General features: G+C 44.1%; 1 protein-coding gene and 1 long non-coding RNA gene across 2 annotated transcripts in view; one reads left to right on the top strand and one right to left on the bottom strand.

The window, feature by feature from the left end:
* The window catches only part of NUDCD1 (NudC domain containing 1), a 126,731-nt gene extending 120,758 nt beyond the window's left edge, over positions 1–5,973 (top strand). The window contains exon 10 of the mRNA XM_019551946.1: positions 4,780–5,973. Within this exon, the coding sequence (XP_019407491.1) occupies positions 4,780–5,072 (293 nt within the window). The 3' untranslated portion in view covers positions 5,073–5,973. The remainder of the gene's footprint in view (positions 1–4,779) is intronic.
* Positions 5,974–9,253: 3,280 nt separating this feature from the next.
* On the bottom strand, positions 9,254–10,849 carry LOC109321338. Its single transcript, XR_002104038.1, has 2 exons — positions 10,308–10,849; positions 9,254–10,266 (listed from the first exon to the last, which is right to left on the bottom strand). It is a non-coding gene; the product is annotated as an uncharacterized LOC109321338 (long non-coding RNA).
* Positions 10,850–11,662: the final 813 nt, after the last annotated feature.

The following is an 11,662-nucleotide window of genomic DNA, read 5'->3' as shown; positions in this document are numbered from 1 at the left end:
AGGTGTCGTCTCTGCTACTTCCTGCCTCTTTGCCTCTTTTATAGATGTTGGTTGGACTGCCTCTGTGACACTAACTATGATATAAGCTAAGCATACAGGGATAGGATAGTTTCTTTTACACAGTAATTGCTAGGCAGACTTTCTACATAAGTTTTGTTTCTGCAGAACTGACACTTCTAGATAAGAAATGAAATTTACAGAATGTGCATGTGTAGCTTAATGCCAGCAGAGAAAAGTACAAAGCTCTCATTTTGATTAACAGTTAAGACTTCAAGGTTACATAAATGTGAGAGTGCTGCGCGGCAGTTATACAGGAAAAAAATAAAATAAAACAGTTACAAGGTGGAGTCCCACCAGGTCTCTATTATTCCTATGAGATCATAATCATTCTTGTTTAGTAGGAGGACCGGTTCCTCCTGTTTGTTTCTCAAGCTCCTGGCATTGGCGTACAGATGCGTAAGCATCTCATTGGAAGCCCTAGGCTACATTGCACTCCCAGAAGGACACCATACCAGGGCTGGGGTAGGAGTGGATTCCCTTGGGTGCTCTAACCTGTTGGTTTTGTAGTAGTTGCTTAGTGGGCTTGCTTTGGTGCTTGTCCACCCATTCCCTGGCAGGCTTAGTTTAAAGCTCGGTTGAGCAGGTCAGCCATTCTGGCTAAGAAGGGCTTTTCCCCCAGTGAATCAGACCACTGCCTCTCTCACCAAAGAGCAGGCTGTGATCATGTAAGCCAGAGGCTCAGTCTGTGTGGAGGGCGCTAGGCAGAGTAGGAGCTGGGGGGGGGAGGGTTCGGAGCGTGACCATCCTCGGTTCCTCTCAGCTGCCTCCCCACAGCTGAGCTAAGTCCTGCATACCATGGACCCCTGCTCACCTCTGGACAGGTGTTCCACGGGCACAATGGGCTTCTACCTGTGCATCTCTCGCCAGAGCTAGCGGCCAAGTGTGGCTTCTGCCATTGGCGGGCCCATTTTAAACTGCACGCATGCATAGAAGGGCCCACCAGTGCCGTGCTGCTCTCTGTGGGCTAGGGGGTCCCTCCCCCCACAGAAGGAGGGGACAGGTGAGTGCCTCCCACTTTCCCTGACTCCCACTGGGCAGCTCCCGTCACATGGCTCCCTGTGGGGCTGGGCCAAATAGGAGCCAGGGGAGGGACGTGACCCTCCTCAGCTCCTTTCAGCTGCCTCCCCACAGCTGGACTAAGTCCCTCCCACTACAGGCCCCTGCTTATCTTTGGGCAGGCTGGGGGTCCTGAGGGTCATCTTGGGGGTCTGGGGCTCATGGGAACAGGCTTCTGCCCGTGCATCTCTCGCCAGAGTTGGGGGCCAAGATGGTTGGTTTTGTTATTTCTCTGATGGTTGTTTTGTGGTTCATAGATTCAGAGATGCTAGGATCGGAAGGCACCTCAACAGATCATCAAGTCTGACCCACTGCCCTAGGCAGGAAAGGTTGATGGGGTCAAATGACCCCAGCCAGGTGCCTATCGAGCCTTCTCTTAAAGACCCCCAGTACAGGGGAAAGCACCACCTCCCTTAGAAGCCCATTCCAAATTCTGGCCACCCTTACTGTGAAGAAGCTTTTCGTGATATCTAGCCTAAATCTGCTCTCTGTCAATTTGTGACCATTGTTCCTTTTTACCCCAAGAGGTGCCCTGGTGAACCAGCGCATCTCCGGTTCCTTGCACTTCCCCCCTAACGAATTTGTAGGCAGCCACAAGATCACCTCTCAGCCTTCTCTTGTGGAGACTGAAGAGGTCCAGGTCCCTCAGTCTCTCCTCATAGGGCTTAGCCTACAAACCCTTAACCATACAAGTGGCCCTCCTCTGAACCCTCTCGAGTCTATCAACATCCTTAGTCTATCAACATCTTTCTTCAAGAATGGCGCCCAAAACTGGACACAGTACTCCATCTGTGGTCTGACCAATGCCTCATGGAGGGGAAGTATCAAGTCCTTGGTTCTTTGTTGTGTATCTGCTGATGCATGATAAATTGCAGTTAACTTTGCTGATGATTTTGTCACACTGATGACTCATGTTCATCTTGCAGTCTGCTATGACTCTGAGATCCCTTTTCTGTGCTGCTGAGAGTCACTTCCAGCCAGTAGGTGTGCCTGGATATTTTTAAGCCCTAGGTGCATCACTCTGCATTTGTCCTTGTTGAACTACATCCTGTTGTGTTCTGCCCATTTTTCCAACATGTCTGGATCTGCTTGCAATCGTTCCCTACCCTCCAGTGTGTTCGCTTCATTCCACAATTTAGCATCATCCACAAACTTGGACAGAGTACACTTCATGCCCACATCCAAGTCATTGATGAAGACATTGAAGAGTACAGGTCCAAGGACCGAGCCCTGCGGGACCTCACTGCCCACATCCTTATAGGTTGATACCAACCCATCTACTACCACTGTCTGGGTGCGACCCCCAAGCCAATTTGCCACCCACCGGGCTGTGTAATCACCTAAGTCACAGCCTCTTAATTTATTTATGAGAATGGGATGAGATATCTTATCAAAGGCCTTCCTAAAATCCAAGTAAACAACATCCGCCTCTACTCCTGTGTCTAAGTGTTTTGTGACCTGGTCATAAAAGGAAACCAGATTAGTCAGGCATGATCTACATGCTACAAGTTCATGCTGGTTGCCCCACTGCATTATTTTTCCTGCTGGACTCACACAAATATGATCCTTAATAATCTTTTCAAAGACTTTTCCAAGGATAGAAGTGAAGCCGACTGGCCTATAATTACTTGGATCCTCCTTCCTCCCCTTCTTGAAAATAGGGACCACATTGACCCTGTCCCAGCCCTCTGGGATCTGACCCAAGCACCATGAGCACTTAAACAGCTGTGCCAGTGGTTCTGCTATGACACCAGCCAATTCCTTCAGTACTCTTGGATGCAGCTCAGCCGGGCCTGCTGACTTAAACACATCCAGTCCATCCAAGTGACTGCACCAAGTCAGCATCAGCAGTTTGTAGACTGGTGTCTCTCTGTTCATCTGAGAACCCATTAGGAGACTTGTCCTGACTCTTGTTTAGGAACAAAGGCAAAAAACTCATTGAAGAGGTCAGCCTTGGCCCCCCTGTCTCTCACTTACTGCTCGTTTGTTCAGTAGGGGTCCTATGCTGCCCTGTGCCTTCCTTTTACTCCCTACATACCTAAAAAAGACTTTTTGTTGTCTTTAATTTGTGTTGCCAGCCTCAGCTCTGTAGTTGCTTTGGCATTTCTAACTGCCTCCCTGCAAGTGCAGGCCAAGTAAGTATACTTCCCCTTGGCAGCGTCCCTCTACCTCCACTGGGAATGTGCCTCTTTTTTTTGCCCTTAGGCTTCCCTGGATTCCTCTGTTTAGCCAACAAGGTTTTTTGGCCCATTTGCCCCCTTTCTCTCCCAATGGGATAGTCTCCTTCTGCACCTGAAGGATCACTTCCTTTAGGAACAACCACCCTTCCTGAATTCTCATCTCACCAATGACTCCTATCTTGCAGTGCATCATTGACTAAACTCCTGAGCACACTGAAGTCAGCTTTCCTAAAGTCAGGCACTTCCACCCTACTAGTTACCTTTCCCAACCTATGCAATATGGTGACTTCGATTGATTGGTGGTCACTGTTCCCAAGGTGACAATGAATCTGCAGCTCCCCTACCAGGGCCTCTGCTGTAGCCAACACCAAGTCCAGTAAGGCATTCCCCCTAGTAGGACTGTATCCTTCCTGCATTAGGTGAAGGTCCTGTATGCAGGTTAAGAACTTATGTGAATGGTTGGATTTGGCTGACTGTTCCTCCCAGCAAATGTCAGGGTAGTTTAGGTCCCCCATGACAACCATGTCCCTAGACCATATGGCCTCTGAGAGCTGCCTCAAGAGTTCCAAGTCTAGCTCTTCCTCTTAAAGTGGAGATCAGTAGCAGACTTCTACCACCAAGTCCCTTTCCCTTAGACCTCCATGTATCCTAACCCACAATACCTCAACTTTCTCCTCCTCTGATCCCATTTTGATTAGGGTAGATTTGTAATGCTCCTTAAGACAGAGAGGAAGCCTGCCCTTCCTCTCCCCTTTCCTCCCTACTCTATCCTGTCTGTGCAACCTATAGCCCTCAGTGCATACTGCCCAGTCATGGGTTGGGGATGTTGTTCCTGGAGTAATTGGTTTCATTTCCTCTTATGTTGGATGGATGTTGTAAAAAACAAAAAACAAAAAAATCTTTGGTACCCTCTTTGTACATGTTGTATAATGTTTGGGAAGATATCTGGTTGTTGCAGCAGATGTTGATTTCCTTCTTGAGTTGATCTCTTTTGGAGTTGATTAGGTGAAGGAGGTGACTTCTACGTTTTTTCTGAAGTTGTCCTGCATAATTGTGAAGCATATTTGGAGTTGTTTGTAGTAGTCAGAGGATTGTAGATGTTTAGTCCTCTGGGAATGATGCTGTGTGTTTTGTATAGGATTAGAAAATATATGTCATTGTTGAGTTTGGCTGCTTTCTTATTCATGTTGTGAAGTTTCCATTTCCATTTCAAACTAGCCATTTCTTGCATACTGGCCTCTGTCTTCTAATCTATCACATCCAGAAAGAGCACAAAAGAACTGCAGACACTTCCTCTGCCTGACAAAGGGTGTTTGTACCTGAAAGCTTGCAGAGAAGAATTTTTACAGCTATTTTAGTTGGTCTAATAAAAAATAACAGATTTACCCAAAGAACCTTGAATGTCTAGAATTCTAAGAGACATGAATGCAATTGAAAACAAATGTATTGATTCTCCTTGCTTGTCTTTATTTCTGTTTTGCAGGATATGTCCAAGCCTCAAAGCAAGACAAGAAATTCATGGCTTGTGCCCCAAATTACTCTTATGCGGCTCTTTGCGAGTGCCTGCGTCGGGTGTTCATCTATCGACAGCCCACTCCTTTGTCCACGGTCCTCTACAACAGAAAAGAGGGCAGACAAGTAGGGCAGGTTGCTAAGCAGCTGGTAGCAACTCTGGAAGCCACTGATCCTATCTTGGGCTTTCAGGCTACAAATGAGAGATTATTTGTTCTCACAACAAAAACCTTGTTTTTAATAAAGGTAAACACTGAAAATTAATTACCTATTATGTCCTGTTAGCTTCTCTGCATTCATATGTAGCCTCAGAAACTATTAGATTAACAGAGAAGTTTAATGCATACTGTTGAAGCTGATATAAAATATCATGTACACCATTATTTTTAAAATGCCAACCAAAACTAAAAACTCGTTGTGCAAGTGGAATAAAGCTTCCCAGCTCCGTTGTTACTGAACATTAAAATGTTTTGAGGACTTCCAGTTCTGGGGAGAAATGCCAGAAACTGCAATATTCTTAACCATTACCAGAGACTGATATTGCGTGAGTGAAACGATCCATGCGTTGGTTTTTCAAATTGCCTTTTCCTATCGCACTTCTGCCATTCAAAATGTTGAGTATTCATTTCTATTTTGCATAATAGCTGTAGTGTCTCTCTTAGGAATTTATTCATACAAGTAAAACAAATCCTTGGTTCATAAACATAAAATCACAAGGGAAAGAACATACCATATACAAATAATTGATAAATTGTAAAACCATTCCTTTTTTTCTTTAATTTTCCATTCAGTTTCTTTAGAAATGGCCTTACTTAGCATTGCCAAGTCATGGGGCATTGGCTAAAAATGGACTTTAAGGTCACCTGCTTTTTCAGGCATATTTTTAATCCAAGTAAAGTAACTTCATTTAATATGTGAAATTAATTATCTTGTTGATTCCTTGAGCAAAATCTCCACATATTCTAAAAATACCTAAAATAAGGTAACATGACTTTTGTAGCATCCTTTCTCTCATGGGTCAGCAGAAGAGGGGAAAAAGTCATCTCAAATTGCCTAAATTGTACTTTCCTAAGTTTAAAGTTCAACTATACTGCAAAGGGTATTGTGAAATTAAAGTTTTGTCTCAGTTGCATCTAAATTAAATCTGCTTGGTTTACAATCAAAATTGGATATTCTGCTTATCAGCCAACCATAACCTGACGTGAATGTGCCTCGACTTCAAAGGTGGTTGTACTTTCTCAATAACAAGAAGGAGTGAACTGAAAGAAATTTTCCTTCTTGTTCAAACTACTTTGCTCAGTTAATGACACCAAGGAAATTTAGCATGGAATGTGTTCTACTGGGAAAGGGTGCATAGGCCATATGGTAACCATTGGTCCTGTTTATACCAGACCATCCTGTTTCTCTAAGCCCTTTGTCCCCTGTCCAGTTCTGAATGAGGAACAGATTGCAAAAAGTCCATTTTTTTAATAGATAAATAGTTTGTTGGGGGCTGAAAAGGACCTTGCAGATCATCAAATCCAGCCCCTCCGCTCTAGGTAGAAAGACAACTGGGGTCAAGTGACCCAAGTGAGGTGACTGTCAGTCTCCTCTTGAAAACCTCCAGGGTAGGTGATTACACCACCTCTGGAGGGAGTTTATTCCACAGTCTGGTTACCCTGACTGCGAAGGAATTTTTCCTGATACTAAGCTTGAAGCAGCCTTCTAGGAGTCTATATCCATTGGTCCTGCTCTTCCCCAGGGGCGCCCTAATGAGCAGTTGTTCACCAAGCTCCTGATGCATTCACTTCTCTGGTATAGCAGTAAGCCACTATCAAGTCCCCTCTCAACCTTCTGTTTAGGCAAAATAGGCCCAGGCCCCTCAGCCTTCCCTCGTATGGCTTGCCTTGGAAGTCCCTGATCATATGGGTGGCTCTTCTCTGGACCCGCTCAAGTTTTTCCATGCCTTTAAGTTAATTTCAATTTATTAAAGCAAGAACAAAACCGTATAAAGGGGGAGAAGGCAAAATGCTGAGTTTATTGATTACATGAATTAGACAGAGGTTTGGACACACCAGTCACACAGACATGCACAAACACAAAACAGTCATTCCATTCTCTCAGGAATTATAGTTACCAGCAGCAGGTGTTCAATAATAGCACTGGGTGGCCAACCCAGGCTTATTGAGAGAAGATGCAGATAGCAGGCAGGGTGGTTATTATGAGAGAGATTCTGGAGATAGCAGTTTGGAGCAGGCTTAACAGACACCTCCTGTGCTCTGAAGAAACAGCAGTTGAAAGACTCACCCAACTTGGCTTTTTAAAGTCCTTTTTATAGGGATTGGCATCCTTTGTTTCAGTGCTTTGGGGTTTTTTCATACCCAGCTTCTGTTTTTGCAGTTGTTCTTCATCTATCTTTAGCTTATCTCAGCATGAGGTCAGTTTGGTCATAGAAGTTGGTATCTCAGCTTTGGAGTGTCCTTGCTGCCCATCTGGCAGGATGTGTGCATTTCTTCTCATTTATTCCTTTGTGCCCTAGGCCTCAAAGGGATTCTTCAGCCATCCATTAGCTTACTGACTGGTAACGTACACATTTGGCACCTTGTTGCTTACATAAACAGTTAAATCTTCTTTTTCCTGTCTCTATGCCACTTTCACCATTCACCCTTTCACACACACTTGTACGTAAAGGCCATGCAGAGTTCATTCACTTATGTCAAGCAGAAGAATACAAAATGGAGTTTTCAGGTTGCTTACAGGACAAAACTAACATGGTTACATTTCACTATTATTACACTCAATGTTAACATCAGCTACATTAGTTCAGTTCATGCTGCACTTACTGAAGTGTGGTGCCCAGAACTGGACACAGTACTCCAACTGTGGTTTCACCAGTGCTGAGTACAGTGAGAGTATTACTTCCTTAGTTTTACAGGAGATGCATCGGTTGCTGCATGCTAGTGTGTTGTTTGCCTGTCTGGTGACCGCATTGCAGTGACAGCTCCTTCGTGCAGTGGTTAATCATTACCCCTAAGTCCCTTTCAGCCATAGTGCAGATCAGGCCATCACCTCTGAGTCTGTATGTACATTGAGGGTTTTTGCCTCCAGATGGAGCACCTTACACTTGGAAGTGTTAAACTTCATCTGGTTCCGGTCTGCCCAACTCTAGCCTGTCCAGGTCCGCCTGTATCGGTAACCTATCTTCTAGCATAGCCACGCTGCCCTATAACTTGGTGTCATCCGCAGACTTGGTCAGTGAGCTTTTCACTCCCACGTCCAATTCATTGATAAGGATACTGAAAAGCAGCAGTCCAAACACGGACCCCTGAGGCACACCACTAGCCACTTTTCGCCAATATGGATCCATTCATGAGAACTCTCTGGATCCTACCCTGTATTCACTGAACCATCAAGCAGCTGAGCCCTTTCACAAGCCTCCAGTTTTGCCACAAAGATATTGTGGGATACTAGATCAAAAGCCTTTTGGAAGTCTAGTTATATAAAATCTACCTTGTCTCCCATGTCCAGGTGGCAAGAGACCCAGTCATAGAAGGAGATGAGATTGGTAAAACAAGTTAATTTCAGTTAATTGGTGGAAATACATGTCAGTCATTTGTCCTCGCAGTTCTGTTGGCTGTGCCTAGAGGTAGGGGTGTACACAGCCAGGATGAGCAGGGTTCCAAGCCAGCCAGAGAGGGAGGGAGGGGGGCTTGTTTGCAGCAGCCCAGTGGCCCCCCACTCCTCACCGCTGATTGGCCAAGGAGATGGCAGCCCTGCCCCTCGCTGATTGGCCAAAGGGGTAAGTGGTCTTGCCTCTCACTAGGGGGATGTCCTGTATTTTGGGGATGCATCAGTAGCCACCCTAACAGAATGCCTTACTTCTTTTTACCTTCTGTAAGACTTAAGGATGTTGCTTTTACTTAAAAGCCCAGTACTATTATAAATGAGGTTTTCTCATAGTTATCTGGTGTTAAGTTGCACAGATGTATTTGTTGCACTAGAATTTCCATTTATATTTATTTTCAAAACTTATGGGACACGTTAGGTAAACTCAGTGTAGCCTTTCAAAAGTTAAGATGACCTTGTATTGGGTCCCGGCTCTGTGCAAATTAGAGCTGAACTTTGCTGGGAAGCTACACCAATTATGGAGTAGCCTTGGTTTTTCAGAGACCGCTTTTGTGAACAGTTTCTGCCTGCAAACAGAAATGCTAAGTGCTATTTATAGTTTCAGGCAACCAATTTCATTGTTACAGATTTAAATGATCCATGTCATTACCCTTTTGGAGTGTTCTCTCTGAGTGGCCATGTGTTAGGATTATATTGTCTATTCGACAAATTGAAAGTAATTCAGATAGTAACTATATTAATAGATTTTTCTAAATTGTTAATGATCACATTCTTCAGTTCTTTAAGTTAGCACCCTTCCCTTTGCTATTTAAAAAGAGAAAGAAATATACTTTCTTTCCCCTGCTAAGTTGCAAAATACCAAAGAATGTTTTGACCAAACTCTGGTTGGTGTTTGGCAGTACTTAAAAGATGTGATGCTTTACTCCCAGATCATTGATTTGAGAGCTCCTATATAAAACTTTCCTTGAATACCCTCTTTCTAGTAATAGTAGGACTGATTTGTAAGGTGTGCAGTTATACAGAGGTCATTGTCAGCAGGGGATGGTCAAGTATGCACATGCATATAAGCAGATATTTTTCATCCACTAATCCTTAGACTGTGTCTTCTTGCATCACTGTGCAACACAAATCCCAAAGGTCCTGCAGAACTGTTTCTCAGGCTTCTCTGGAATGGGAGGAAGAAATCCTTATTGTTCCCTTCACCAGAAGGGTGGCTGTGCAGTTATGGGGTGTTTTTCTTACTGCATGCAAATGTATTCTGGTATAACAAGCAGTTTACACCCTGGGTGGTAGCATCATCTGGGTTGGTGGCAGTGGCTAGGTCTGTAGCGACAGTAGTTGCCAGTCTTGCACACTGTACAAGTCAGGACCCAAGGCTGGTGCCCCACTTGCCCAACCCTAGTTATGCTACCGAATGCACTCTGCCTGCTAGATATTAGATCTTCATTTGTGAAATGACAAATGACAGGAGATTAACAGTTAAGGCTGAAACTCAGTTTTTACTTCCCTTCCTGTGCCTTGTTTAAATAATGGACATTTTTACAGTTATAACTTTGAATTTTCTTGCCTTTTGTCAATCTATGTCTCCCCTTCACATTATGCAGACTGAATCTTTGCATTAGATAGGAATGAGTGCTGTAGTCAATCATGAATTAATTTGTAATAGAATTTATACACAAATTACTGTCTTCTGGTTCTGTCATAGAAGTAAAGCTTATGAATATCTTTTTTAATTAACCTATGATTCTTTTATTATCCTAAATTCTAAAATTTCAAGAGGAAGCTATCACTTTGAGTCCAAATTAATATACTTACAAAGACAATATTTAAACTCCAGCTGCTTAGTTCAAGACTCAGTTCATAGATTTCATAGACATTAGGGCTGGAAGGGACCTCAGTTGACAGTCATCTTGCTTGTTCAGGATAATAAAATGCAAAGATGAATACAAATGTAACATTCATATGTAGACTGAACTGGTATTTCCAGATTTCTATGTGTATTGTGGCCCAGCAACAATTCGGTATTTAACTAACGCTACCCCACCCTGGTAAAAAGAATAGGAATGATGTGCAGTTAAAGTCAATTGAGGGAGATTAGGAACAGACTTTTCAGTGCAGACCAGTGTTACAAAATGTTATGAAACAGTAAACAGGTGAGGACAAACACCTACATGTTATACTTTTCAAAAACTAGCAGCAGCACTTTGGCAAGCTGTATCTGTAAACTGTCCAGCTGCTGCAGATGTTGGCGTCTTAAAACTGTGGTAAGGTGTTTGTGCAGCTAAAAGCAGCTTTCTGAAATTGAGGTGCACATACATGCGCGTGTTACATAGAACATACAATACCTAAATTAGATTATTAAACTGTATATTTACTAGGGGTGTGCGAAGTGGGCCCTATTAGATTCGGATTCAGCCCAAATCGGAGACAGTGATTTGATTAATTGATTCGGATCGCTGTCCCTGATTTGATTCAGCCAAATCTGAATCTGAAGATTTGATGCTGATTTGGGCATAGACACAACTTCAAATGTTTTTTCTACATACCTCAAGGTACTAGCATGGCTTGTGAATGCTGTAATGTTAGGGTGAATGGAGCATTCCACAGGAGTGCAGGGGGATGGAGGTGCCCCCGCAGGCTCAGTGGCAAACCTGGAAGTAGACCACAAGTACTTCTGGTTTGCTTTTGGGTCCGCTGGAGTGTGCGCAGGGGGGCACCCCCACAGCTTGGCAGTCAGCCGTGAGGGGACCCCAGGAGGCACCAGTTGCCAGGCTGGGGGGGGGATGCGTGGGGGATCCCCCCACACACACTCTTCGGCAGACCCGGAAGTAGACCAGAAGTGCTTCTGGTCCACTTCCGGATCTGCTGGGGAGCCCCCCCATGTTCCTGTGGGACACTCCATGTGGCCCAGCATCGCAGCATTCACAAGATGCCTGGTACCTTGAGGTATGTAGAAAAAACATTGGAAGCTGTGTCTAAGTCCAAATCACCGAATCTTTCCAAATCTCTCTGAATTGATTCGCAGGGTTCTGACTTGATTCAGAGAGAATAAAGGGTCTTCTGATTCAATTTGGATTCGGAGATTTGGCTACCAACTTGGGCTAAATCTCTGCCAAAATGAATTAGGGACTAAAGCTTAGCACAGCCCTAATATTTACTAGGAAACTCTTTGTGAAGAACTGAGTATTGCCAACAAATATGGCCCAATTAAGCCTAGCTTTAATATTTCAAGCTTGAAATTGGATAGT

The sequence above is a fragment of the Crocodylus porosus genome, unplaced genomic scaffold (assembly GCF_001723895.1).
Source record: "Crocodylus porosus isolate Cpor-Errol unplaced genomic scaffold, CroPor_comp1, whole genome shotgun sequence".
Taxonomy (NCBI): Eukaryota; Metazoa; Chordata; order Crocodylia; family Crocodylidae; genus Crocodylus; species Crocodylus porosus.
This window is presented reverse-complemented; position numbering and strand designations above follow the sequence as displayed.